Genomic DNA, 27,434 nt, shown 5'->3' with positions numbered 1-27,434 from the left:
AAAACATATTAGTGTTTTGATTTATATTGTGGAGGATGCCATACCAAAGCAGTATATATCCTTTCAAGAGTTCGAATTGTGTCCTGCACGTCATCTTTAGGTTATTGTTTTAAATTAGAAAAAGAAATCGTCATTTTCATCTTTAAACTGGTTAAAAGTTGATCGTTAAAATGTTTTGTCAGAGACTACCTCTACTATACCTTCAGACATTCTGTTGAATGTACTGATCACCAACGCCTGATTACAGACCAATTGTTCATGAATGATGTAAATAAACTTGTGTTGTTCTGTCAATATTCTGTGTATCGTCTGGGACATAAACCTTTTTCTTCATATATTGCTGTGTTGTTGTTAAACGCTGTTATCAAATCACTTTGGCAATGTTAAGCTAATCTACTTTCCAAATGGAAACATGGGACATTTTGATAAGATTATGAAAAGGTACATTCAGCATTACTTAGTCCCAGATAGGTGCAGTGAAATATGTTGTTTTAGAGGGTCAGTCATAGAGGTACGGCGCTCCCAAGAGCAAATTAGGGTTAACAACAGATTTTTCTCCTGTTCCTTGTCGGCTCACGTTTCACAAAACAGTGATTGAGTTATGTTATTAGCCTAAATTATGACTATGCAATCTATTCATCACATAAAGAATGGTAGCCTATCTTAAAAATGTTTTTGCTATAATAGATGCACGAAGTCCTTTCTTATAAAGGTTACATTTTATGGTGAAATAAAAGAGCTTCCCTAAACTTTAAACTCACGTGCCGCCTACGCATGTCGGCATTTGATGTCGGCCTTGTTGTTATTTGATCATGTGTATTATGCGTCTATTTCACGTTGCACTGAATATGCCGTTCCACAAGTAAATGAGACAATATACGATGAGGTTGAGTAATGGTCGACATTATACACCGAGTCACAAAACATTAGGAACACCTGCTCTTTCCATGACATAGACTGACCAGGTGAATCCAGGTGAAAGCTATGATCCCTTATTGATGTCACTTCTTACATCCACTTCAATCAGTGTAGATGAAGGCGAGGAGACGTGTTAAAGAATGATTTGCAAGCCTTGAGACAAATCAGACATGGATTGTGTATGTGTGCAATTCACTTTGCCATATTCTGTTTATCTAAACTGACCCCCCCATATCCTAGGTTTATCTGAACTGTTCCCCCATATCCTAGGTTTAACTGAACTGACCCCCCATACTCTAGGTTTATCTAAACTGACCCCCCCATACTCTAGGTTTATCTGAACTGACCCCAAAGTTGCACAGACTAGTATCCAGATATATTTTGCTTTCCCAGATTAGATGACTGTTCATTAACATTGTTCCTGAATTATATTTACTTTTGCTACATAGGCGTTTTATATTTGTAACCACTTCACACTTTTCTTATCTGAATTTGTGTTATCACTAGTGTTCCAAATGGCACTCTGTTCCCTACATAGGGCACTACTTCTGACCAGAGGCATATGGGCCCTGTTCAAAAGTAGTGCACTATATAAGGGATAGCATGCCATTTTGGGACACCCCCATAGCTTTGACATTGTGTGCTGAAGGAGGGCATTAACATGGTCGATTGGCTGTGGGATTGGGTCCTGGTGTACAGGACGACTGTATATAAGGCCTGAGTTCTCCTCCTCCTAACTTCACTCCCTCTGTCCAAGAAGAACCAGAAGCAACCATGATGAACTGGGCTGTCCTCCTGTGTGCCCTAGTGGCCCTGTCCGAGTGTAATGTGAAGTAAGTTTTGTTCTTCTCTTCTCAGTCTGCATATTCTGTTTATTGTTGTCAGCACCTGACCCCAGGTCCAATTCCTGGTACATGGTAATTGCGGCAAATAAAGGGGATTTAGATTGTGACTGTTATTGTGTTTTCAGGATCTCTCTGATCAAGGGGAAGACTGCCAGAGAGACCCTGATGGAGAAGGGTATATGGGAGGAGACCAGGCTGAAGTTCCCCTACAACCCTATGGCCAAGTTCTACCAGACCGGTGATGAGGCTATGACCAACGACGCTGATGTAAGGCACAGACAGAAGCAGTATGGTGAAATGCCTGGTCACTGGTCCCACAACTGTTTTTGCTCTATAGCTAATGGCCACGGGAGTTGTCTATACAGCACAAACAGACCTGGGACCAGGCTAGTCTATAGGCTGTATGTTTATGGTTTCAAATATGTCATTACATGTTGGATATTGTGACTGCATAGTTTGAACCCCATTGGCTCTACAGTTTGTGTTCATGTCTTGCTTAAGTTAAAATGTACACTGGCATGATCAGATTAATTCTGAGCTTACAGAGGAGCATATAGCCAGCCATGCTTCTTGGCATGTGACTAGCTACGTTGTTAGACAAATGTCTGTTTCTTCATAGGACTGTGAAATGTTCACTTGTGTGACCCTGTCACCGTCTCCCTGCAGATGTCCTACTACGGAGTGATAACCATTGGAACCCCTCCCCAGTCCTTCAACGTCATCTTTGACACTGGCTCCTCCAACCTGTGGGTTCCCTCTGTCTACTGCTCCAGCCAGGCCTGCCGTGAGTATATCTTAGGGGTCTGTAGAACACTGCTGGCGTTGGAGAATAGCTATATTTCAAAGTAGTTTACGAGTAGTCTCTTGTGACAAAAGTTGCAAAATACAGTTTTATATTGAGTACTTAGCCAGAGAATGGGAGACGTGGTTGTTGGTTGAGGTTAGGGGCTGAGGGTTTACAGCATAAGAGGGTTGGCTCAACACAATTAAACAATAGAATAGGATTAATGCGTTTTTTTCTATTGTCCCCTTAAGAGCGTGGATGGTAGCGAATAGATCAATACCAATGAATAAATGAATGTTCAGTTTTGCAATGGCACAGTATGTACTTGGTCTGTAATGAACATGTTCATGTTTTTAAATAGAGAATCATGCCAAATACAATCCTGCACAGTCCAGCACCTTCACGTGGGCCAACAAGCCTGTTTCCATTCAGTACGGAACCGGCAGCATGACTGGACAGCTGGCATACGACACTGTTTCGGTATGTAAATGTAGCTAGCTACACATTATTGTGATACATGTTTAGTTGACACTTTCAATTACAACATACTGTACATTACATACAAAGCAACCCCTCAAATAATCTTCCACTCAGCACCCGCCATCCCAAAGCGGTCCTGTTTTATATCATCACATGCTAAAAAGTATATTAGTAACTGACTCCAGTACAATCAGCAAAGAAATATAACTACTATTTTGGGTACACTCAATATGGCCGCCTGTCCACACGTCACCAAACAATTGACTTGAATGGGGAAATCATATTCTAGTAATTCTATTTCTATGGTGCCCAGTGACTGACGCTTGCTGTTCTGTTTTTCCAGGTTGGCGGTATCTCTGTAACTAAGCAGATCTTTGGTGCCAGTCAGACCGAGGCTCCCTTCATGGCCCACATGGTTGCCGACGGTATCCTGGGCCTGGCTTTCCCCAACCTGGCGGCCTCTGGGGCCACACCCGTCTTTGACAACATGATGACCCAGGGCCTGGTGTCCCAGAACCTCTTCTCGGTCTACCTGAGCGGGTAACATAGTAACTGTACAAATACACCTGGATGGGAGGTGGCCTTTTCTCTCTGAGCTGTGATATTAATACAGCAAGAACGTACCAGCGAATTGATATTTAATACAATTATACAACTGCTTTAAATGTCTTTGAAGGAAAGGTCACATCCATTTCAACATGTGTTGATGATTAAGCAACCTTGTTGACCTTTCTCCTCCTCCAATAGAAACTCAGCAGAGGGTAGTGTGGTGTCTTTCGGAGACATTGAGTCTAACTACTACACCGGACAGATCACCTGGATCCCCCTGTCCTCCGAGACCTACTGGCAGATCAACATGGACAGGTGGGTACACTAGTCCACACAGAGCCTATGTCCTGGTCCATATCCATACAAAGATTCATGTCTATACAGTGCCTTCGGAAAGTATTCAGACCCCTTGACTTTTTCTACACATTAAGTTACAGCCTTATTCTAAAATCGATTGCATAGTTTCCCCCCCTTATCCATCTACACACAATGCTCCATAATGACAAAGCAAAAACAGGTTTTTGGAAACCTGATGTGTGTGTGTGTATATATATTAGAAATTTACATAAGGTTTCAGACCCTTTACTCAGTACTATGTTGGAGCACCTTTTGCAGCGATTACAGCCTCAAGTCTTCTTGGGTATGACGCAACAAGCTTGGCACAACTGTATTTGGGGAGCTTCTCTGTACTTTGTGTCGTTCATCTTTCACTCGATCCTGATTAGTCTCCCAGTCCCTGCTGCTGAAAAACATCCCCACAGCATGATGCTGCCACCACATGCTTCACCGTAGGGATGGTGCCAGGTTTCCTCCAGACATGATGCTTGGCATTCAGGCCAAAGAGTTCAATCTCGGTTTCATCAGATCAGAGAATCTTGTTTCTTATTGTCTGAGAGTCTTTAGGTGCCTTTAGGCAAACTCCAAGTGGGCTGTCATGTGCCTTTTACTGAGGAGTGGCTTCCATCTGGCCACTCTACCATATAGGCCTGATTGGTGAAGGGCTGCAGAGATGGTTGTCCTTCTGGAAGGTTCTCCCATCTCCACAGACGAACTCTGGAGCTCTGTCAGAGTGACCATCGGGCTCTTGGTTACCTCCTTGACCAAGACCCTTCTTCCCCAATTGCTCAATTCTGACAGGCAGCCAGCTTTAAGAAGAGTGGTTCCAAACCTCTTCCATTTAAGAATGATGGAGGCCACTGGGTTCTTGGGGACCTTCAAAACTGCAGAAATGTTGTGGTACCCTTACCCCGTTCTGTGCCTTGACACAATCCTGTCTTGGAGCTCTACGGACAATTCCTTTGACCTCAGGCTTGTTTTTTGCTCTGACATGCATTGTCAAATGCGGGACCTTATATAGACAGGTGTGTGCCTTTTCAAATCATGTCCAATCAATTGAATTTACCACAGATGGACTCCAATCAAGTTGTAGAAACATCTCAAGGATGATCAATGGAAACAGGATGCATCTGAAATCAATTTCGAGTCTCATAGCATAGGATCTGAATACTTATGTAAATATGGTATCTGTTTTAAATGTTTTATACATTTGCTAAAATGTAAAAAAAACCTGCTGTCATGTTTTTTTTCGCTTTGTCATTATGGGGTATTGTGATGTCATTATGGGGTATTGTGATGTCATTATGGGGTATTGTGATGTCATTATGGGGTATTGTGATGCCATTATGGGGTATTGTGATGTCATTATGGGGTATTGTAATGTCATTATGGGGTATTGTGTGTGTAGATTGACGAGAAAGATGTTATATTTAATCCATTTTAGAATAAGGCTGTAATGTTAAAAAAAAGTGTGTAAAAAGTCAACAGGTTTGATAGTGGACAAGTACATGAAATGAACATACCTACTTCCTGTCTGGAGCCTATGACTAAATGTTGCTGTGCACTTAGCACGTTGAAGTTAATTTTCTCACAACAAACACCTAAAAATGCCAAGAAATATATACATAAAACCAAATAGAGGAAGAACAGGTACTCAGCTAGTATTTGTCCTTCCAGCGTTACCATCAATGGCAACACAGTGGCTTGCAATGGTGGATGTCAGGCTATCATAGATACTGGCACCTCCCAGATCGTTGGACCAACCACTGACATCAACAACATGAACAGCTGGGTCGGAGCCACCACTGACCAGTATGGAGATGTGAGTTACACGCACACGCACACGCACACACACACACACGTGTCCAACTATAAGGCTTTTCACACTACTGAGCGGAACCAAGCCAACCCAAGCTGCACTAAGCTGCCTGGTCTTGTTAGTTGTTGGAACGACCGTATTGTTGGAACAACCATGCGACAAATATTTGGGTTGGGACCGGCGTGGTAGTGTGAAAAGGGTGTACATCTGTTCTTGATGTTTTTCCCCTCAATCACCGCCTCCCCTTTGATTAACCACAGAATAAATGACAACATGTTATTACTCCTCTCATAGGCCAACGTGAACTGCAACAACATCGCCAACATGCCCGCGGTGACCTTTACTCTCAACGGAAACGCCTTCACAATCCCTGCCTCCGCCTACACCTCCCAGGTAGTCTACTGAAATACATGTTACATACAACCTATCACCTCCCAGGTAGTCTACTGAAACACATGTTACATACAACCTATCACCTCCCAGGTAGTCTACTGAAACACGTTACATACAACCTATCACCTCCCAGGTAGTCTACTGAAACACATGTTACATACAACCTATCACCTCCCAGGTAGTCTACTGAAACACATGTTACATACAACCTATCACCTCCCAGGTAGTCTACTGAAACACATGTTACATACAACCTATCACCTCCCAGGTAGTCTACTGAAAGACATGTAACATACAACCTTTATGACCCATCTGATCTTTAATGCTGATGTGTTTCGTAGCTCCTTCATCAGAACACAGATACATCTGAGACGTAACCTTTCTTTTAGATCCTAGAAGCAAAGGGCCTCACATGCCTGATTTTCCTCCTCTCTCTCTCTCTGTAGAGCTCCTACGGCTGTAGGACTGGTTTTGGTAACGGTGGAACTCAGCAGCTCTGGATCCTTGGAGATGTCTTCATCAGGCAGTACTATGCCATCTTTGACAGGCAGAACAACAATGTTGGTCTGGCCCAGATCGCGTAAGATATCTACTGTGAAAGAAGTCTGGATTGAATGGAAGTCTTCCAGTGATGAATAGTAATATGTTATATATGTGATTGTAGCACTAGAATTGGCATAGTTGGGGAAATGTTGTAGATTGTGAAATGTGCACAGTTGCTAAAGAATAAAATATATTTTAGCCTTGGGAATATAGTGTGTGTTTGATGGTCTGTAGCTCTTTCTCCCTGAAGTGAAACTATCCTCTTGTGGAACCTCTTAATGTAAGAGAAATAATAGAATACTATAGAATATAGATCTGGACATGGTGAAGGCAGGTAGGCCCAGAACCATAGATAACCATCTCTTATAGGACTCGGGGTACGAGAACGCTCTGGCTGTAAGGGTTTTCTCCAGAGGAAACTGATAAGGACATGGTGATTGGATGCCAGATAACCTGATGTCCCGATAGATACTGTATCTATCTCAGCCTGTCAATAGAACCAGCTTGTTGAAAGACAGTCTGATATCAAACTCAAAAGTAAATCCTGGTGCAGCGGATTGATCCTTTATTTGTATGGTTTATGAGTCAAAATAGATATCAATCAATCACCTTAAAGCTAGAATCTGTATCTGAAACAAAGTGGACACCCCACCTCTGTTTTGGTAAAAAGCTGAGGGATGGGGCTGGAGAAATGTAACCACTCAAATGAATAGACAGAGCTGTGGATGCAACGACTGACCATCCATGATATCAACATGATGGCATAAAACTTAGATTCAATCAAATCAAGCTTTAACTGGCGATAGCCAGAGGTGGAACTGCGTTTGTGCGGTCAAATCGGTGAGCAGCTGCTCTTGTGTCTGCTTGACAATGATCGCACCCGTCCCACTCGCTCCCACTCCTGTTAGAAGTTCAAAGCAAGAATATGTAAGCTAATTAAGCAATAAGGCCCGGCGAGGTGTGGTATATGGCCAATATACCACGGCTAAGGGCTGTTCTAAGCAAGACACAATGCGGAGTGCCTGGATACAGCCCTTAGCCGTGGTATATTGGCCATTTATCACAAACCCCCAAGGTGCCTTATTGCTATTATAAACTGGTTACCAACGTAATTAGAGCAGTAAAAATAAATGTTTTGTCATACCTTACTCTTACCTGTGTCCTGCGCCTGACTCCTTCGCTATCTTTTAGATAGACTCTGACAGAATCACGCACCTCTTAGAAGGAGTCAGGCGCAGGACACAGGTAAGAGTAATAATCACTGATTTACTCAATCCAAAACGTAACAAAATCCCGTTCCAAACAAGAACCAAAACAGGACTCAAAATACAACACACCGGAATACACAAAAGACAATCACGCACAAAACAGACAGGGAAAACCAGAGGGTTAAATAAGGAACATAATTATGAACCAGGTTTGTAAACAGACAAAACAAAAGGAAAAATAAAACATGGATCGGTGGCGGCTAGAAATCCGGTGACGTCGACCACCAAACACCGCCCGAACAGACGTGACAGATACAGAGATAGTAGGGGTCATTAGAAGGTAGAGAGACAGATACAGAGACAGTAGGGGTCATTAGAAGATAGAGAGAGACAGATACAGAGACAGTAGGGGTCATTAGAAGATAGAGAGAGACAGATACAGAGATAGTAGGGGTCATTAGAAGGTAGAGAGACAGATACAGAGATAGTAGGGGTCATTAGAAGGTAGAGAGACAGATACAGAGAGAGTAGGGGTCATTAGAAGGTAGAGAGAGACAGATACAGAGAGAGTAGGGGTCATTAGAAGGTAGAGAGAGACAGATATAGAGAGAGTAGGGGTCATTAGAAGGTAGAGAGAGAGACAGATACAGAGAGAGTAGGGGTCATTAGAAGGTAGAGAGAGACAGATACAGAGAGAGTAGGGGTCATTAGAAGGTAGAGAGAGACAGATACAGAAAGAGTAGGGGTCATTAGAAGTGACAGTTGGAAGGTAGAGAGAGACATAGAGAGTAAACACCAAATTGAGACTGCATGTAGAATTCTACAAAAATAAAAATATAAAATATCCTCTGTGTTCACCAAATAATGCATGCAGAGCAGAATTAGGACGATACCCGCTAATGATCAAATTCCAGAAAAGCGACGTTAAATTCTACAACCAATTCTCAAACCTTCCATAACAAAGCCATCACCTACAGAGAAATAGACCTGGAGAAGCGCCCGCTAAGATTGCTGGTCCTGGGGTTCTGTTCACAAACAGACTCCACAGAGCCCCAGGAGAGCAACACAATTAGACCCAACCATAGGCGGAAATCCCAAGGGGGACGGGGGACACACAACCCCCCATCCTGGGAAAAATATGATTTGTCCCCCCCAATATATCACTGTAAACATAACTATGTAATTTCAATAATATTAATAATACGCAATGAAAGCACTTGTGCTGATTATAGACACTTAATAGCTTGTCTTTAAGTTTTAAAAGATTGCGACCCCCCCTGCCATTTGCACAGGTACTGGGCATCAAATCAAATCAAATCAAATGTATTTATATAGCCCTTCTTACATCAGCTGATATCTCAAAGTGCTGTCCAGAAACCCAGCCTAAAACCTCAAACAGCAAGCAATGCAGGTGTAGAAGCACGGTGGCTAGGAAAAACTCCCTAGAAAGGCCAAAACCTAGGAAGAAACCTAGAGAGGAACCATGCTATGAGGGGTGGCCAGTCCTCTTCTGGCTGTGTCGGGTGGAGATTATAACAGAACATGGTCAAGATGTTCAAATGTTCATAAATGACCAGCATGGTCAAATAATAATAATCACAGTAGTTGTCGAGGGTGCAACAAGTCAGCAAATCAGGAGTAAATGTCAGTTGGCTTTTCATAGCCGATCATTAAGAGTATCTCTACCGCTCCTGCTGTCTCTAGAGAGTTGAAAACAGCAGGTCTGGGACAGGTAGCACCATGAACAGCTCAGGGTTCCATAGCCGCAGGCAGAACAGTTGAAACTGGAGCAGCAGCACGGCCAGGCGGACTGGGGACAGCAAGTAGTCATCATGCCAGGTAGTCCTGAGACATGGTCCCAGGGCTCAGGTCCTCCGAGAGAGAGAAAGAAAGAAAGAGAGAAAGAGAGAATTAGAGAGAGCATACTTAAATTCACACAGGACACCGGATAAGACAGGAGAAGTACTCCAGATATAACAAACTGACCCTAGGCCCCCGACACATAAACTACTGCAGCATAAATACTGGAGGATGAGACAGGAGGGGTCAGGAGACACTGTGGCCCCATCCGATGATACCCCCGGCCAGGGCCAAACAGGCAGGATATAACCCCACCCACTTGCCAAAGCACAGCCCCCACACCACTAGAGGGATATCTTCAACCACCAACTTACCATCCTGAGACAAGGCCGAGTATAGCCCACAAAGGTCTCTGCCACGGCACAACCCAAGGGGGGGACGCCAACCCAGACAGGAAGATCACGTCAGTGACTCAACCCACTCAAGTGACACACCCCTCCTAGGTATGGCATGGAAGAGCACCAGTAAGCCAGTGACTCAGCCCCTGTAATAGGGATAGAGGCAGAGAAACCCAGTGTAGAGGAACCAGCCATGCAGAGACAGCACTCCTAGAATTATGGTTTGTAAAAAATAAATAAATATATACATATATATATTTTTTATATTAGTTCGATCATTGTTGGATGACAATGATTCAAAAAATAAAGCGATAAAGTATACATTTGAATCAATCGCTTTCGGAGGTTTTAAATAAAATAAAAAAAATCAGTAATCTTTAAACAGTAAGCTAGTAATATATAAAATAAATGCAAAATCTTTAATGGTTTAAAAAAATGGACTTAGCAAGTTTGACTCAAACCTTTCCAAAATAGGCAGTAATGTTGCCCTCGTGTTTTAAGATATTAGATGTGTTTTTGCTTTGAGAAAAAAATAAATAGTTAAACTGTAAAAAGACAGGTGATTAGATAAGTGATCTGTAGTGATTTTGATATATTCTATAAATACTGATTGTTGCCTTGAGTGCAATTGAGTCATTGTAATGTTTACTTTTTTACACTCCTGGGCCAGACTACACTCAATCATATGACCTACTAAAGAGATGAGTCTTCAGTAAAGACTTAAAGGTTGAGACCGAGTTTGCGTCTCTCACATGGGTAGGCAGACCATTCCAGAAAAATAGAGCTCTATAGGAGAAAGCCCTGCCTCCAGCTGTTTGCTTGGAAATTTAATGGATAATTAGGAGGCCTGCGTCTTACGTGTAGGTAGCGTACGTGTAGGTATGTACGGCAGGACCAAATCGTAAAGATAGGTAGGAGCAAGCCCATGTAATGCTTTGTAGGTTAGCAGTAAAACATTGAAATCAGCCCTTGCCTTTACAGGAAGCCAGTGTAGGGAGGATAGCACTGGAGTAATATGATTAATTTTTTTGGTTCTAGTCAGGATTCTAGCAGCCGTATTTAGCACTAACTGCAGTTTATTTAGTGCTTTATCCGGGTAGCTGGAAAGTAGAGCATTGCGGTAGTCTAACCTAGAAGTAACAAATGCATGGATACATTTTTCTGCATCCTTTTTGGACAGAGAGTTTCTGATTTTTGCAATGTTACGTAGATGGAAAAAAGCTGTCCTTGAAACAGTCTTGATATGTTCGTCAAAAGAGAGATCAGGGTCCAGAGTAACGTCGAGGTCCTTCACAGTTTTATTGAGACGACTGTACAACCAACAAGATTAATTGTCAGATCCAACAGAAGACCTTTTTGTTTCTTGGGACCTAGAACAAGCATCTCTGTTTTATCCGAGTTTAAAAGTAGAAAGTTTGCAGCCATCCACTTCCTTATGTCTGAAACACAGGCTTCTAGCGAGGGCAATTTTGGCGCTTCAACATGTTTCATTGAAATGTAAAGCAGTGTGTCATCCGCATAGCAGTGAAAATTAACATTATGTTTTCGAATGACATCCCCAAGAGGTAAAATATATAGTGAATACAATAGTGATCCTAAAACGGAACCTTGAGGAACACCGATATTTACAGTTGATTTGTCAGAGGACAAACCATTCACAGAGACAAACTGATATCTTTCCGACAGATAAGATCTAAACCAGGCCAGAACTTGTCCATGTAGACCAATTTGGGTTTCCAATCTCTCCAAAAGAATGTGGTGATCGATGGTATCAAAAGCAGCACTAAGGTCTAGGAGCACGAGGACAGATGCAGAGCCTCAGTCTGACGCCATTAAAAGGTAATTTACCACCTTCACAAGTGCAGTCTCAGTGCTATGCTGGGGTCTAAAACCAGACTGAAGCATTTCGTATACATTGTTTGTCTTCAGGAAGGCAGTGAGTTGCTGCGCAACAGCTTTTTCTAAAATGTTTGAGAGGAATGGAAGATTCGATATAGGCCGATAGTTTTTTATATTTTCTGGGTCAATGTTTGGCTTTTTCAAGAGAGGCTTTATTATTGCCACTTTTAGTGAGTTTGGTACACATCCGGTGGATAGAGAGACATTTATTATGTTCAACATAGGAGGGCCAAGCACAGGAAGCAGCTCTTTCAGTAGTTTAGTTGGAATAGGGTCCAGTATGCAGCTTGAAGGTTTAGAGGCCATGATTATTTTCATCATTGTGTCAAGAGATATAGTACTAAAACACTTGAGTGTCTCTCTTGATCCTAGGTCCTGGCAGAGTTGTGCCGACTCAGGGCAACTGAGCTTTGGAGGAATAGGCAGATTTAAAGAGGAGTCCGTAATTTGCTTTCTAATGATCATGATCTTTTCCTAAAAGAAGTTAATGAATTTATTACTGCTGAGGTGAAAGCAATCCTCTCTTGGGGAATGCTGCTTTTTAGTTAGTTTTATGACAGTATCAAAAATAAATTTCGGATTGTTCTTATTTTCCTCAATTAAGTTGGAAAAATAGGATGATCGAGCAGCAGTGAGGGCTCTTCGATACTGCAAGGTACTGTCTTTCCAAGCTAGCCGGAAGACTTCCAGTTTGGTGTGGCGCCATTTCCGTTCCAATTTTCTGGAAGCTTGCTTCAGTGCTCGGGTATTTTCTGTATACCAGGGAACTAGTTTCTTATGACAAATGTTTTTAGTTTTTAGGGGTGCGACTGCATCTAGGGTATTGCGCAAGGTTAAATTGAGTTCCTCAGTTAGGTGGTTAACTGATTTTTGTTCTCTGACGTCCTTGGGTAGGCAGAGGGAGTCTGGAAAGGCATCTAGGAATCTTTGGGTTGACTGAGAATTTATAGCACGACTTTTGATGCTCCTTGGTTGGGGTCTGAGCAGATTATTTGTTGCGATTACAAACGTAATAAAATGGTGGTCCGATAGTCCAGGATTATGAGGAAAAACATTAAGCTCCACAACATATCCACAGTATATATCCTTTCGAGAGTTCGAATTGTGTCCTGCATGTCATCTTTAGGTTATTGTTTTAAATTAGAAAAATAAATTGGCATTTTCATCTTTAAACTGGTTAAAAGTTGATCGTTAAAATGTTTTGTCAGAGACTACCTCTACTATACCTTCAGACATTCTGTTGAATGTACTGATCACCAACGCCTGATTACAGACCAATTGTTCATGAATGATGTAAATTAACTTGTGTTGTTCTGTCAATATTCTGTGTATCGTCTGGGACATGAACCTTTTTCTTCATATATTGCTGTGTTGTTGTTAAACGCTGTTATCAAATCACTTTGGCAATGTTAAGCTAATCTACTTTCCAAATGGAAACATGGGACATTTTGATAAGATTATGAAAAGGTACATTCAGCATTACTTAGTCCCAGATAGGTGCAGTGAAATATGTTGTTTTAGAGGGTCAGTCATAGAGGTACGGCGCTCCCAAGAGCAAATTAGGGTTAACGACAGATTTTTCTCCTGTTCCTTGTCGGCTCACGTTTCACAAAACAGTGATTGAGTTATGTTATTAGCCTAAATTATCACTATGCAATCTATTCATCACGTAAAGAATGGTAGCCTATTTTACATAAGTTTTTGCTATAATAGATGCACGCAATGCTTTAATATAAAGGTTACATTTTATGTTGAAATAAAAGAGCTTCCCTAAACTTTAAACTCACGTGCCGCCTACGCATGTCGGCATTTGATGTCGGCCTTGTTGTTATTTGATCATGTGTATTATGCGTCTATTTCACGTTGCACTGAATATGCCGTTCCACAAGTAAATGAGACAATATACCATGAGGTTGAGTAATGGTCGACATTATACACCACATCACAAAACATTAGGAACACCTGCTCTTTCCATGACATAGACTGACCAGGTGAATCCAGGTGAAAGATATGATCCCTTATTGATGTCACTTGTTAAATCCACTTCAATCAGTGTAGATGAAGGCGAGGAGACGTGTTAAAGAAGGATTTGCAAGCCTTGAGACAAATCAGACATGGATTGTGCATGTGTGCCATTCAGAGGGTAAATGGGTAAGACAAAATATTGTATTATTTCAAGTGCCTTTGAAAGGGGCTATGGTAGTAGGTGCCAGACGCACCTGTTTGAGTGTGTGAAGAACTGCAACGCTGCTGGGTTTTTCACGCTCAACAGTTTCCCGTGTATCAATAATGGTCCACTACCAAAAAAGATATCCAGCCAACTTGACACAACAGTGGGAAGCATTGGAGTCAACATGGGCCAGCATCCCTGTGGAACGCTTTCGACAACTTGTAGAGTCCATGGCCCTACTAAAAAACGAAATATTAGGTAGTTGTCCCTAATGTTTTGTACACCCAGTGTATATGCCGTTCCACAAACCTTTAACTCTAATATTGCAGTGATAATGAATGGTTGTGAATAAAATACAATTTTTGTTTATTTTTGCTGTTCTCCAAATATTATTATAGAGTTTTTAAATTGTCTTGAAATGCAGTAAATGAGCTTCAACTTTCAAAAAAGTTCCCACTTTGCCATATCCTGTTAATCTGAACTGACCCCCCATATCCTGTTTATCTGAACTGACCCCCCCATATCCTGTTTATCTGAACTGACCCCCCCCCCATATCCTGTTAATCTGAACTGACCCCCCCCCCATATCCTGTTAATCTGAACTGACCCCCCCATATTCTAGGTTTATCTGAACTGACCCCCCCATATCCTGTTAATCTGAACTGACCCCCCATATCCTAGGTTTATCTAAACTGACCCCCCCATATCCTGTTAATCTGAACGGACCCCCCATATCCTGTTTATCTGAACTGACCCCCCCATATCCTAGGTTTATCTGAACTGACCCCCCCATATCATGTTAATCTGAACTGACCCCCCATACTCTAGGTTTATCTGAACTGACCCCCCCATATCCTGTTTATCTGAACTGACCCCCCATATCCTAGGTTTATCTGAACTGACCCCCCCCCCCCCATACCCTAGGTTTATCTGAACTGACCCCCCCCCCCCCCATACCCTAGGTTTATCTGAACTGACCCCCCCATATTCTAGGTTTATCTAAACTGACCCCACTATACTCTAGGTTTATCTGAACTGACCCCCCCATATCCTAGGTTTATCTAAACTGACCCCCCCATATTCTAGGTTTATCTAAACTGACCCCACTATACTCTAGGTTTATCTAAACTGACCCCCCATATTCTAGGTTTATCTGAACTGACCCCCCATACTCTAAGTTTATCTGAACTGACCCCCCCATACTCTAGATTTATCTAAACTGACCCCCCATACTCTAGGTTTATCTAACCTGACCCCACTATACCCTATGTTTATTTAAACTGACCCCCCATACTCTAGGTTTGTCTGAACTGACCCCCCATATTCTAGGTTTATCTAAACTGACCCCCCCATATTCTAGGTTTATCTAAACTGACCCCCCCATACTCTAGGTTAATCTGAACTGACCCCACTGTTACACAGACTAGTATCCAGATGTATTTTGCTTCCCCAGATTAGATGACTGTTCATTAACATTGTTCCTGAATTATATTTACTTTTGCTACATAGACGTTTTATATTTGTAACCACTTCACACTTTTCTTATCTGAAGTTGTGTTATCACTAGTGTTCCAAATGGCACTCTGTTCCCTACATAGGGCACTACTTCTGACCAGAGGCATATGGGCCCTGTTCAAAAGTAGTGCACTATATAGGGGATAGCATGCCATTTTGGGACACCCCCATAGCTTTGACATTGTGTGCTGAAGGAGGGCATTAACATGGTCGATTGGCTGTGGGATTGGGTCCTGGTGTACAGGACGACTGTATATAAGGCCTGAGTTCTCCTCCTCCTAACTTCACTCCCTCTGTCCAAGAAGAACCAGAAGCAACCATGATGAACTGGGCTGTCCTCCTGTGTGCCCTAGTGGCCCTGTCCGAGTGTAATGTGAAGTAAGTTTTGTTCTTCTCTTCTCAGTCTGCATATTCTGTTTATTGTTGTCAGCACTTGACCCCAGGTCCAATTCCTGGTACATGGTAATTGCGGCAAATAAAGGGGATTTAGATTGTGACTTATTGTGTTTTCAGGATCTCTCTGATCAAGGGGAAGACTGCCAGAGAGACCCTGATGGAGAAGGGTATATGGGAGGAGACCAGGCTGAAGTTCCCCTACAACCCTATGGCCAAGTTCTACCAGACCGGTGATGAGGCTATGACCAACGACGCTGATGTAAGGCACAGACAGAAGCAGTATGGTGAAATGCCTGGTCACTGGTCCCACAACTGTTTTTGCTCTAAAGCTAATGGCCACGGGAGTTGTCTATACAGCACAAACAGACCTGGGACCAGGCTAGTCTATAGGCTGTATGTTTTTGGTTTCAAATATGTCATTACATGTTGGATATTGTGACTGCATAGTTTGAACCCCATTGGCTCTACAGTTTGTGTTCATGTCTTGCTTAAGTTAAAATGTACACTGGCATGATCAGATTATTTATGAGCTTACAGAGGAGCATATAGCCAGCCATGCTTCTTGGCATGTGACTAGCTACGTTGTTAGACAAATGTCTGTTTCTTCATAGGACTGTGAAATGTTCACTTGTGTGACCCTGTCACCGTCTCCCTGCAGATGTCCTACTACGGAGTGATAACCATTGGAACCCCTCCCCAGTCCTTCAACGTCATCTTTGACACTGGCTCCTCCAACCTGTGGGTTCCCTCTGTCTACTGCTCCAGCCAGGCCTGCCGTGAGTATATCTTAGGGGTCTGTAGAACACTGCTGGCGTTGGAGAATAGCTATATTTCAAAGTAGTTTACGAGTAGTCTCTTGTGACAAAAGTTGCAAAATAGAGTTTTATATTGAGTACTTAGCCAGAGAATGGGAGACGTGGTTGTCGGTTGAGGTTAGGGGCTGAGGGTTTACAGCATAAGAGGGTTGGCTCAACACAATTAAACAATAGAATAGGATTAATGCGTTTTTTTCTATTGTCCCCTTAAGAGCGTGGATGGTAGCGAATAGATCAATACCAATGAATAAATGAATGTTCAGTTTTGCAATGGCACAGTATGTACTTGGTCTGTAATGAACATGTTCATGTTTTTAAATAGAGAATCATGCCAAATACAATCCTGCACAGTCCAGCACCTTCACGTGGGCCAACAAGCCTGTTTCCATTCAGTACGGAACCGGCAGCATGACTGGACAGCTGGCATACGACACTGTTTCGGTATGTAAATGTAGCTAGCTACACATTATTGTGATACATGTTTAGTTGACACTTTCAATTACAACATACTGTACATTACATACAAAGCAACCCCTCAAATAATCTTCCACTCAGCACCCGCCATCCCAAAGCGGTCCTGTTTTATATCATCACATGCTAAAAAGTATATTAGTAACTGACTCCAGTACAATCAGCAAAGAAATATAACTACTATTTTGGGTACACTCAATATGGCCGCCTGTCCACACGTCACCAAACAATTGACTTGAATGGGGAAATCATATTCTAGTAATTCTATTTCTATGGTGCCCAGTGACTGACGCTTGCTGTTCTGTTTTTCCAGGTTGGCGGTATCTCTGTAACTAAGCAGATCTTTGGTGCCAGTCAGACCGAGGCTCCCTTCATGGCCCACATGGTTGCCGACGGTATCCTGGGCCTGGCTTTCCCCAACCTGGCGGCCTCTGGGGCCACACCCGTCTTTGACAACATGATGACCCAGGGCCTGGTGTCCCAGAACCTCTTCTCGGTCTACCTGAGCGGGTAACATAGTAACTGTACAAATACACCTGGATGGGAGGTGGCCTTTTCTCTCTGAGCTGTGATATTAATACAGCAAGAACGTACCAGCGAATTGATATTTAATACAATTATACAACTGCTTTAAATGTCTTTGAAGGAAAGGTCACATCCATTTCAACATGTGTTGATGATTAAGCAACCTTGTTGACCTTTCTCCTCCTCCAATAGAAACTCAGCAGAGGGTAGTGTGGTGTCTTTCGGAGACATTGAGTCTAACTACTACACCGGACAGATCACCTGGATCCCCCTGTCCTCCGAGACCTACTGGCAGATCAACATGGACAGGTGGGTACACTAGTCCACACAGAGCCTATGTCCTGGTCCATATCCATACAAAGATTCATGTCTATACAGTGCCTTCGGAAAGTATTCAGACCCCTTGACTTTTTCTACACATTAAGTTACAGCCTTATTCTAAAATCGATTGCATAGTTTCCCCCCCTTATCCATCTACACACAATGCTCCATAATGACAAAGCAAAAACAGGTTTTTGGAAACCTGATGTGTGTGTGTGTATATATATTAGAAATTTACATAAGGTTTCAGACCCTTTACTCAGTACTATGTTGGAGCACCTTTTGCAGCGATTACAGCCTCAAGTCTTCTTGGGTATGACGCAACAAGCTTGGCACAACTGTATTTGGGGAGCTTCTCTGTACTTTGTGTCGTTCATCTTTCACTCGATCCTGATTAGTCTCCCAGTCCCTGCTGCTGAAAAACATCCCCACAGCATGATGCTGCCACCACATGCTTCACCGTAGGGATGGTGCCAGGTTTCCTCCAGACATGATGCTTGGCATTCAGGCCAAAGAGTTCAATCTCGGTTTCATCAGATCAGAGAATCTTGTTTCTTATTGTCTGAGAGTCTTTAGGTGCCTTTAGGCAAACTCCAAGTGGGCTGTCATGTGCCTTTTACTGAGGAGTGGCTTCCATCTGGCCACTCTACCATATAGGCCTGATTGGTGAAGGGCTGCAGAGATGGTTGTCCTTCTGGAAGGTTCTCCCATCTCCACAGACGAACTCTGGAGCTCTGTCAGAGTGACCATCGGGCTCTTGGTTACCTCCTTGACCAAGACCCTTCTTCCCCAATTGCTCAATTCTGACAGGCAGCCAGCTTTAAGAAGAGTGGTTCCAAACCTCTTCCATTTAAGAATGATGGAGGCCACTGGGTTCTTGGGGACCTTCAAAACTGCAGAAATGTTGTGGTACCCTTACCCCGTTCTGTGCCTTGACACAATCCTGTCTTGGAGCTCTACGGACAATTCCTTTGACCTCAGGCTTGTTTTTTGCTCTGACATGCATTGTCAAATGCGGGACCTTATATAGACAGGTGTGTGCCTTTTCAAATCATGTCCAATCAATTGAATTTACCACAGATGGACTCCAATCAAGTTGTAGAAACATCTCAAGGATGATCAATGGAAACAGGATGCATCTGAAATCAATTTCGAGTCTCATAGCATAGGATCTGAATACTTATGTAAATATGGTATCTGTTTTAAATGTTTTATACATTTGCTAAAATGTAAAAAAAACCTGCTGTCATGTTTTTTTTCGCTTTGTCATTATGGGGTATTGTGATGTCATTATGGGGTATTGTGATGTCATTATGGGGTATTGTGATGTCATTATGGGGTATTGTGATGCCATTATGGGGTATTGTGATGTCATTATGGGGTATTGTAATGTCATTATGGGGTATTGTGTGTGTAGATTGACGAGAAAGATGTTATATTTAATCCATTTTAGAATAAGGCTGTAATGTTAAAAAAAAGTGTGTAAAAAGTCAACAGGTTTGATAGTGGACAAGTACATGAAATGAACATACCTACTTCCTGTCTGGAGCCTATGACTAAATGTTGCTGTGCACTTAGCACGTTGAAGTTAATTTTCTCACAACAAACACCTAAAAATGCCAAGAAATATATACATAAAACCAAATAGAGGAAGAACAGGTACTCAGCTAGTATTTGTCCTTCCAGCGTTACCATCAATGGCAACACAGTGGCTTGCAATGGTGGATGTCAGGCTATCATAGATACTGGCACCTCCCAGATCGTTGGACCAACCACTGACATCAACAACATGAACAGCTGGGTCGGAGCCACCACTGACCAGTATGGAGATGTGAGTTACACGCACACGCACACGCACACACACACACACGTGTCCAACTATAAGGCTTTTCACACTACTGAGCAGAACCAAGCCAACCCAAGCTGCACTAAGCTGCCTGGTCTTGTTAGTTGTTTGAACGACCGTATTGTTGGAACAACCATGCGACAAATATTTGGGTTGGGACCGGCGTGGTAGTGTGAAAAGGGTGTACATCTGTTCTTGATGTTTTTCCCCTCAATCACCGCCTCCCCTTTGATTAACCACAGAATAAATGACAACATGTTATTACTCCTCTCATAGGCCAACGTGAACTGCAACAACATCGCCAACATGCCCGCGGTGACCTTTACCCTCAACGGAAACGCCTTCACAATCCCTGCCTCCGCCTACACCTCCCAGGTAGTCTACTGAAATACATGTTACATACAACCTATCACCTCCCAGGTAGTCTACTGAAACACATGTTACATACAACCTATCACCTCCCAGGTAGTCTACTGAAATACATGTTACATACAACCTATCACCTCCCAGGTAGTCTACTGAAACACATGTTACATACAACCTATCACCTCCCAGGTAGTCTACTGAAACACATGTTACATACAACCTATCACCTCCCAGGTAGTCTACTGAAACACATGTTACATACAACCTATCACCTCCCAGGTAGTCTACTGAAACACATGTTACATACAACCTATCACCTCCCAGGTAGTCTACTGAAATACATGTTACATACAACCTTTATGACCCATCTGATCTTTAATGCTGATGTGTTTCGTAGCTCCTTCATCAGAACACAGATACATCTGAGACGTAACCTTTCTTTTAGATCCTAGAAGCAAAGGGCCTCACATGCCTGATTTTCCTCCTCTCTCTCTCTCTGTAGAGCTCCTACGGCTGTAGGACTGGTTTTGGTAACGGTGGAACTCAGCAGCTCTGGATCCTTGGAGATGTCTTCATCAGGCAGTACTATGCCATCTTTGACAGGCAGAACAACAATGTTGGTCTGGCCCAGATCGCGTAAGATATCTACTGTGAAAGAAGTCTGGATTGAATGGAAGTCTTCCAGTGATGAATAGTAATATGTTATATATGTGATTGTAGCACTAGAATTGGCATAGTTGGGGAAATGTTGTAGATTGTGAAATGTGCACAGTTGCCAAAGAATAAAATATATTTTAGCCTTGGGAATATAGTGTGTGTTTGATGGTCTGTAGCTCTTTCTCCCTGAAGTGAAACTATCCTCTTGTGGAACCTCTTAATGTAAGAGAAATAATAGAATACTATAGAATATAGATCTGGACATGGTGAAGGCAGGTAGGCCCAGAACCATAGATAACCATCTCTTATAGGACTCGGGGTACGAGAACGCTCTGGCTGTAAGGGTTTTCTCCAGAGGAAACTGATAAGGACATGGTGATTGGATGCCAGATAACCTGATGTCCCGATAGATACTGTATCTATCTCAGCCTGTCAATAGAACCAGCTTGTTGAAAGACAGTCTGATATCAAACTCAAAAGTAAATCCTGGTGCAGCGGATTGATCCTTTATTTGTATGGTTTATGAGTCAAAATAGATATCAATCAATCACCTTAAAGCTAGAATCTGTATCTGAAACAAAGTGGACACCCCACCTCTGTTTTGGTAAAAAGCTGAGGGATGGGGCTGGAGAAATGTAACCACTCAAATGAATAGACAGAGCTGTGGATGCAACGACTGACCATCCATGATATCAACATGATGGCATAAAACTTAGATTCAATCAAATCAAGCTTTAACTGGCGATAGCCAGAGGTGGAACTGCGTTTGTGCGGTCAAATCGGTGAGCAGCTGCTCTTGTGTCTGCTTGACAATGATCGCACCCGTCCCACTCGCTCCCACTCCTGTTAGAAGTTCAAAGCAAGAATATGTAAGCTAATTAAGCAATAAGGCCCGGCGAGGTGTGGTATATGGCCAATATACCACGGCTAAGGGCTGTTCTAAGCAAGACACAATGCGGAGTGCCTGGATACAGCCCTTAGCCGTGGTATATTGGCCATTTATCACAAACCCCCAAGGTGCCTTATTGCTATTATAAACTGGTTACCAACGTAATTAGAGCAGTAAAAATAAATGTTTTGTCATACCTTACTCTTACCTGTGTCCTGCGCCTGACTCCTTCGCTATCTTTTAGATAGACTCTGACAGAATCACGCACCTCTTAGAAGGAGTCAGGCGCAGGACACAGGTAAGAGTAATAATCTGTAACGGCTGTCGCTCTCCTCATCCTCAGACGAGGAGAGGAGAGAAGGATCATCAGACCAAAATGCAGCTTCAGGGAAATAAGCCATCTTTTTATTTAACACGATGATGATGGCAACACGAAAAACAAAACACTTTCAACTTTACAAAACAAGAAAACGAAGTCAACGAAACCTGAACATAAACTTACATAACTACACGTAAACTCACGGACAGGAAACAGACGACATCGAAACGAAAACGAACAGCCAAACAGTCCCGTATGGTACATACATTACACGACACAGGAGACAATCACCCACAAACAAACAGTGAGAACACCCTACCTAAATATGACTCTTAATTAGAGGAGAACGCAAAACACCTGCCTCTAATTAAGAGCCATACCAGGCAACCAAAACCAACATAGAAACAGATAACATAGACTGCCCACCCAAAACTAACGCCCTGACCAATTACACATACAAAAACAACATAAAACTGGTCAGGACCGTTACATAACCCCCCCCTCAAGGTGCGAACTCCGGGCGCACCAGCACAAAGTCCAGGGGAGGGTCTGGGTGGGCAGTTGACCACGGTGGTGGCTCCGGCTCTGGACGCTGTCCCCACACCACCATAGTCACTCCCCGTTTTTGTCTTCCCCTCCCAATGCCCACCCTAAAACTCACATCCCCTAAATAAACAGCCAGCACCAGGAGAAGGGGCAGCACCGGGACAAAGGGCAGCACCGGGACAAGGGGCAGCACCGGGACAAGGGGCAGCACCGGGACAAGGGGCAGCACCGGGACAAGGGGCAGCACCGGGACAAGGGGCAGCACCAGGATAAGGGGCAGCACCGGGACTAGGGGCAGCACCGGGACAAGGGGCAGCACCGGGACAAGGGGCAACACCGGGACAAGGGGCAGGTCCCGGCTGATAAACTCTGGCAGATCCTGGCTGAGGGACTCTGGCAGGTCTATGCAGGCTGACGGCTCTCGACGCTCATGGCAGGCTGACGGCTCACGACGCTCATGGCAGGCTGACGGCTCTCGACGCTCATGGCAGGCTGACGGCTCTCGACGCTCATGGCAGGCTGACGGCTCTCGACGCTCATGGCAGGCTGACGGCTCTCGACGCTCATGGCGGGCTGACGGCTCTCGACGCTCATGGCGGGCTGACGGCTCTCGACGCTCATGGCGGGCTGACGGCTCTCGACGCTCATGGCGGGCTGACGGCTCTCGACGCTCATGGCGGGCTGACGGCTCTGGCTGCTCATGGCTCTCTGACGGCTCTGGCTGCTCATGGCTCGCTGGCGGCTCTGGCAGATCCTGTCTGGTTGGCGGCTCTGGCAGATCCTGTCTGGTTGGCGGCTCTGGCAGATCCTGTCTGGTTGGCGGCTCTGGCAGATCCTGTCTGGTTGGCGGCTCTGGCAGATCCTGTCTGGTTGGCGGCTCTGGCAGATCCTGTCTGGCGGACGGCTCTAGCGGCTCCTGTCTGGCGGACGGCTCTGTAGGCTCATGGCAGACGGGCGGCTTTGCAGGCTCATGGCAGACGGGCGGCTTTGCAGGCTCATGGCAGACGGGCGGCTTTGCAGGCTCATGGCAGACGGATGGCTCAGATGGCGCTGGGGAGACGGATGGCTCAGATGGCGCTGGGGAGACGGATGGCTCAGATGGCGCTGGGGAGACGGATGGCTCAGATGGCGCTGGGGAGACGGATGGCTCTGGCCGGATACGGCGCACTGTAGACCTGGTGCGTGGTGCCGGAACTGGAGGCACCATGCTAAGGATAAGCACCTTCCTACTAGTGCGGGGAGCAGGGACAGGGCACACTGTATTCTCAAAGCCCACTCTATACCTGATGCGAGGTACCGGCACTGGTGACACCGGGCTGAGGACAAGCACATCAGGATTAGTAGGGGGAGAATATACAGTGTGTTCAGGGCTCTGGAGACGCACAGGAGGCTTTGTGCGTGGTGCCGGAACTGGAGGCACCGGGCTAGATACACGCACTACAGAGAGAGTGCGTGGAGGAGGAACTGGGCTCAGGAGACACACTGATAGCCTAGTGCGTAGTGTAGGCACTGTAGGTACTAGGCTGGGGCGGGGAGGTGGCGCCGGAAATACCGGACCGTGGAGGCGTACTGGCACTCTTGAGCATTGAGCCTGCCCAACCTTACCTGGTTGAATACTCCCGGTTGCCCGACCAGTGCGGGGAGGTGGAATAACCCGCACCGGGCTATGTAGGCGAACCGGGGAAACCATGCGTAAGGCAGGTGCCATGTATGCCGGCCCGAGGAGACGCACTGGAGACCAGACGCGTTGAGCCGGCCTCATGACACCTGGCTCAATACCCAATCTAGCCCTACCAGTGCGGGGAGGTGGAATAACCCGCACTGGGCTATGCACTCGTACAGGAGACACCGTGCGCTCTACTTGGTAACACGGCGCCTGCCCGTACTCCCGCTCTCCACGGTAAGCCTGAGAAGTGGGCGCAGGTCTCCTACCTGCCCTAGGCCCACTACCTCCTAGCCCCCCTAAGAAATTTTTGGGAATTACTTACGGGCTTTTTGGGCTTCCGTGCCAGACGCGTTCCCTCATAGCTCCGGTTCCTCTCTCCGGTAGCCTCTGCTCTCCCCAGTGCCTCCAGCTGCTCCCATGGCTTTTCGGGCTTCCAGCCACGTCTCCTTGCTGCCTCCTCAAACCACCGCTCCTGGGCTTTAGCTGCCTCCCTCTCTTCCTGAGAGCGGCGATTCTCTCCTGCCTTAGCCCAGGGACCTTCTCCATTCATTATCTGCTCCCAAGTCCAGAAATCCTTGTTTTCCTGTCGAGCTTTCCCTTGCCGCTTGGTCTTAGCGTGGTGGGTGATTCTGTAACGGCTGTCGCTCTCCTCATCCTCAGACGAGGAGAGGAGAGAAGGATCATCAGACCAAAATGCAGCTTCAGGGAAATAAGCCATCTTTTTATTTAACACGATGATGATGGCAACACGAAAAACAAAACACTTTCAACTTTACAAAACAAGAAAACGAAGTCAACGAAACCTGAACATAAACTTACATAACTACACGTAAACTCACGGACAGGAAACAGACGACATCGAAACGAAAACGAACAGCCAAACAGTCCCGTATGGTACATACATTACACGACACAGGAGACAATCACCCACAAACAAACAGTGAGAACACCCTACCTAAATATGACTCTTAATTAGAGGAGAACGCAAAACACCTGCCTCTAATTAAGAGCCATACCAGGCAACCAAAACCAACATAGAAACAGATAACATAGACTGCCCACCCAAAACTAACGCCCTGACCAATTACACATACAAAAACAACATAAAACTGGTCAGGACCGTTACATAATCACTGATTTACTCAATCCAAAACGTAACAAAATCCCGTTCCAAACAAGAACCAAAACAGGACTCAAAATACAACACACCGGAATACACCAAAGACAATCACGCACAAAACAGACAGGGAAAACCAGAGGGTTAAATAAGGAACATAATTATGAACCAGGTTTGTAAACAGACAAAACAAAAGGAAAAATAAAACATGGATCGGTGGCGGCTAGAAATCCGGTGACGTCGACCACCAAACACCGCCCGAACAGACGTGACAGATACAGAGATAGTAGGGGTCATTAGAAGGTAGAGAGACAGATACAGAGACAGTAGGGGTCATTAGAAGATAGAGAGAGACAGATACAGAGACAGTAGGGGTCATTAGAAGATAGAGAGAGACAGATACAGAGATAGTAGGGGTCATTAGAAGGTAGAGAGACAGATACAGAGAGAGTAGGGGTCATTAGAAGGTAGAGAGACAGATATAGAGAGAGTAGGGGTCATTAGAAGGTAGAGAGACAGATACAGAGAGAGTAGGGGTCATTAGAAGGTAGAGAGAGACAGATATAGAGAGAGTAGGGGTCATTAGAAGGTAGAGAGACAGATACAGAGAGAGTAGGGGTCATTAGAAGGTAGAGAGAGACAGATACAGAGAGAGTAGGGGTCATTAGAAGGTAGAGAGAGACAGATATAGAGAGAGTAGGGGTCATTAGAAGGTAGAGAGACAGATACAGAGAGAGTAGGGGTCATTAGAAGGTAGAGAGACAGATACAGAGAGAGTAGGGGTCATTAGAAGGTAGAGAGACAGATATAGAGAGAGTAGGGGTCATTAGAAGGTAGAGAGACAGATATAGAGAGAGTAGGGATCATTAGAAGGTAGAGAGAGAGACAGATACAGAGAGAGTAGGGGTCATTAGAAGGTAGAGAGAGACAGATATAGAGAGAGTAGGGGTCATTAGAAGGTAGAGAGAGACAGATACAGAGAGAGTAGGGGTCATTAGAAGGTAGAGAGACAGATACAGAGAGAGTAGGGGTCATTAGAAGGTAGGGAGAGACAGATACAGAGAGAGTAGGGGTCATTAGAAGGTAGAGAGAGACAGATACAGAAAGAGTAGGGGTCATTAGAAGTGACAGTTGGAAGGTAGAGAGAGACATAGAGAGTAAACACCAAATTGAGACTGCATGTAGAATTCTACAAAAATAAAAATATAAAATATCCTCTGTGTTCACCAAATAATGCATGCAGAGCAGAATTAGGACGATACCCGCTAATGATCAAATTCCAGAAAAGCGACGTTAAATTCTACAACCAATTCTCAAACCTTCCATAACAAAGCCATCACCTACAGAGAAATAGACCTGGAGAAGCGCCCGCTAAGATTGCTGGTCCTGGGGTTCTGTTCACAAACAGACTCCTCAGAGCCCCAGGAGAGCAACACAATTAGACCCAACCATAGGCGGAAATCCCAAGGGGGACGGGGGACACACAACCCCCTATCCTGGGAAAAATATGATTTGTCCCCCCCAATATATCACTGTAAACATAACTATGTAATTTCAATAATATTAATAATACGCAATGAAAGCACTTGTGCTGATTATAGACACTTAATAGCTTGTCTTTAAGTTTTAAAAGATTGCGACCCCCCCTGCCATTTGCACAGGTACTGGGCATCAAATCAAATCAAATCAAATGTATTTATATAGCCCTTCTTACATCAGCTGATATCTCAAAGTGCTGTCCAGAAACCCAGCCTAAAACCTCAAACAGCAAGCAATGCAGGTGTAGAAGCACGGTGGCTAGGAAAAACTCCCTAGAAAGGCCAAAACCTAGGAAGAAACCTAG

At 44.3% G+C, this 27,434-nt stretch overlaps 2 protein-coding genes across 2 annotated transcripts; both read left to right on the top strand.

The window, feature by feature from the left end:
* Nucleotides 1–1,677: 1,677 nt before the first annotated feature.
* On the top strand, nt 1,678–6,776 carry LOC129829349 (pepsin A-like). Its single transcript, XM_055891017.1, has 9 exons — nt 1,678–1,751; nt 1,889–2,030; nt 2,430–2,547; nt 2,909–3,027; nt 3,371–3,567; nt 3,775–3,891; nt 5,590–5,734; nt 6,026–6,124; nt 6,571–6,776. The coding sequence occupies exons 1-9, from the start codon at nt 1,693–1,695 to the stop codon at nt 6,706–6,708; spliced, it is 1,134 nt and encodes a 377-aa protein (XP_055746992.1). The 5' UTR covers nt 1,678–1,692; the 3' UTR covers nt 6,709–6,776.
* A 9,185-nt stretch (nt 6,777–15,961) lies between these two features.
* On the top strand, nt 15,962–21,105 carry LOC129829348 (pepsin A-like). Its single transcript, XM_055891016.1, has 9 exons — nt 15,962–16,035; nt 16,171–16,312; nt 16,712–16,829; nt 17,191–17,309; nt 17,653–17,849; nt 18,057–18,173; nt 19,872–20,016; nt 20,308–20,406; nt 20,900–21,105. The coding sequence occupies exons 1-9, from the start codon at nt 15,977–15,979 to the stop codon at nt 21,035–21,037; spliced, it is 1,134 nt and encodes a 377-aa protein (XP_055746991.1). The 5' UTR covers nt 15,962–15,976; the 3' UTR covers nt 21,038–21,105.
* Nucleotides 21,106–27,434: the final 6,329 nt, after the last annotated feature.

This window comes from Salvelinus fontinalis, chromosome 31, assembly GCF_029448725.1.
Source record: "Salvelinus fontinalis isolate EN_2023a chromosome 31, ASM2944872v1, whole genome shotgun sequence".
NCBI classification, from domain to species: domain Eukaryota; kingdom Metazoa; phylum Chordata; class Actinopteri; order Salmoniformes; family Salmonidae; genus Salvelinus; species Salvelinus fontinalis.
This window is presented reverse-complemented; position numbering and strand designations above follow the sequence as displayed.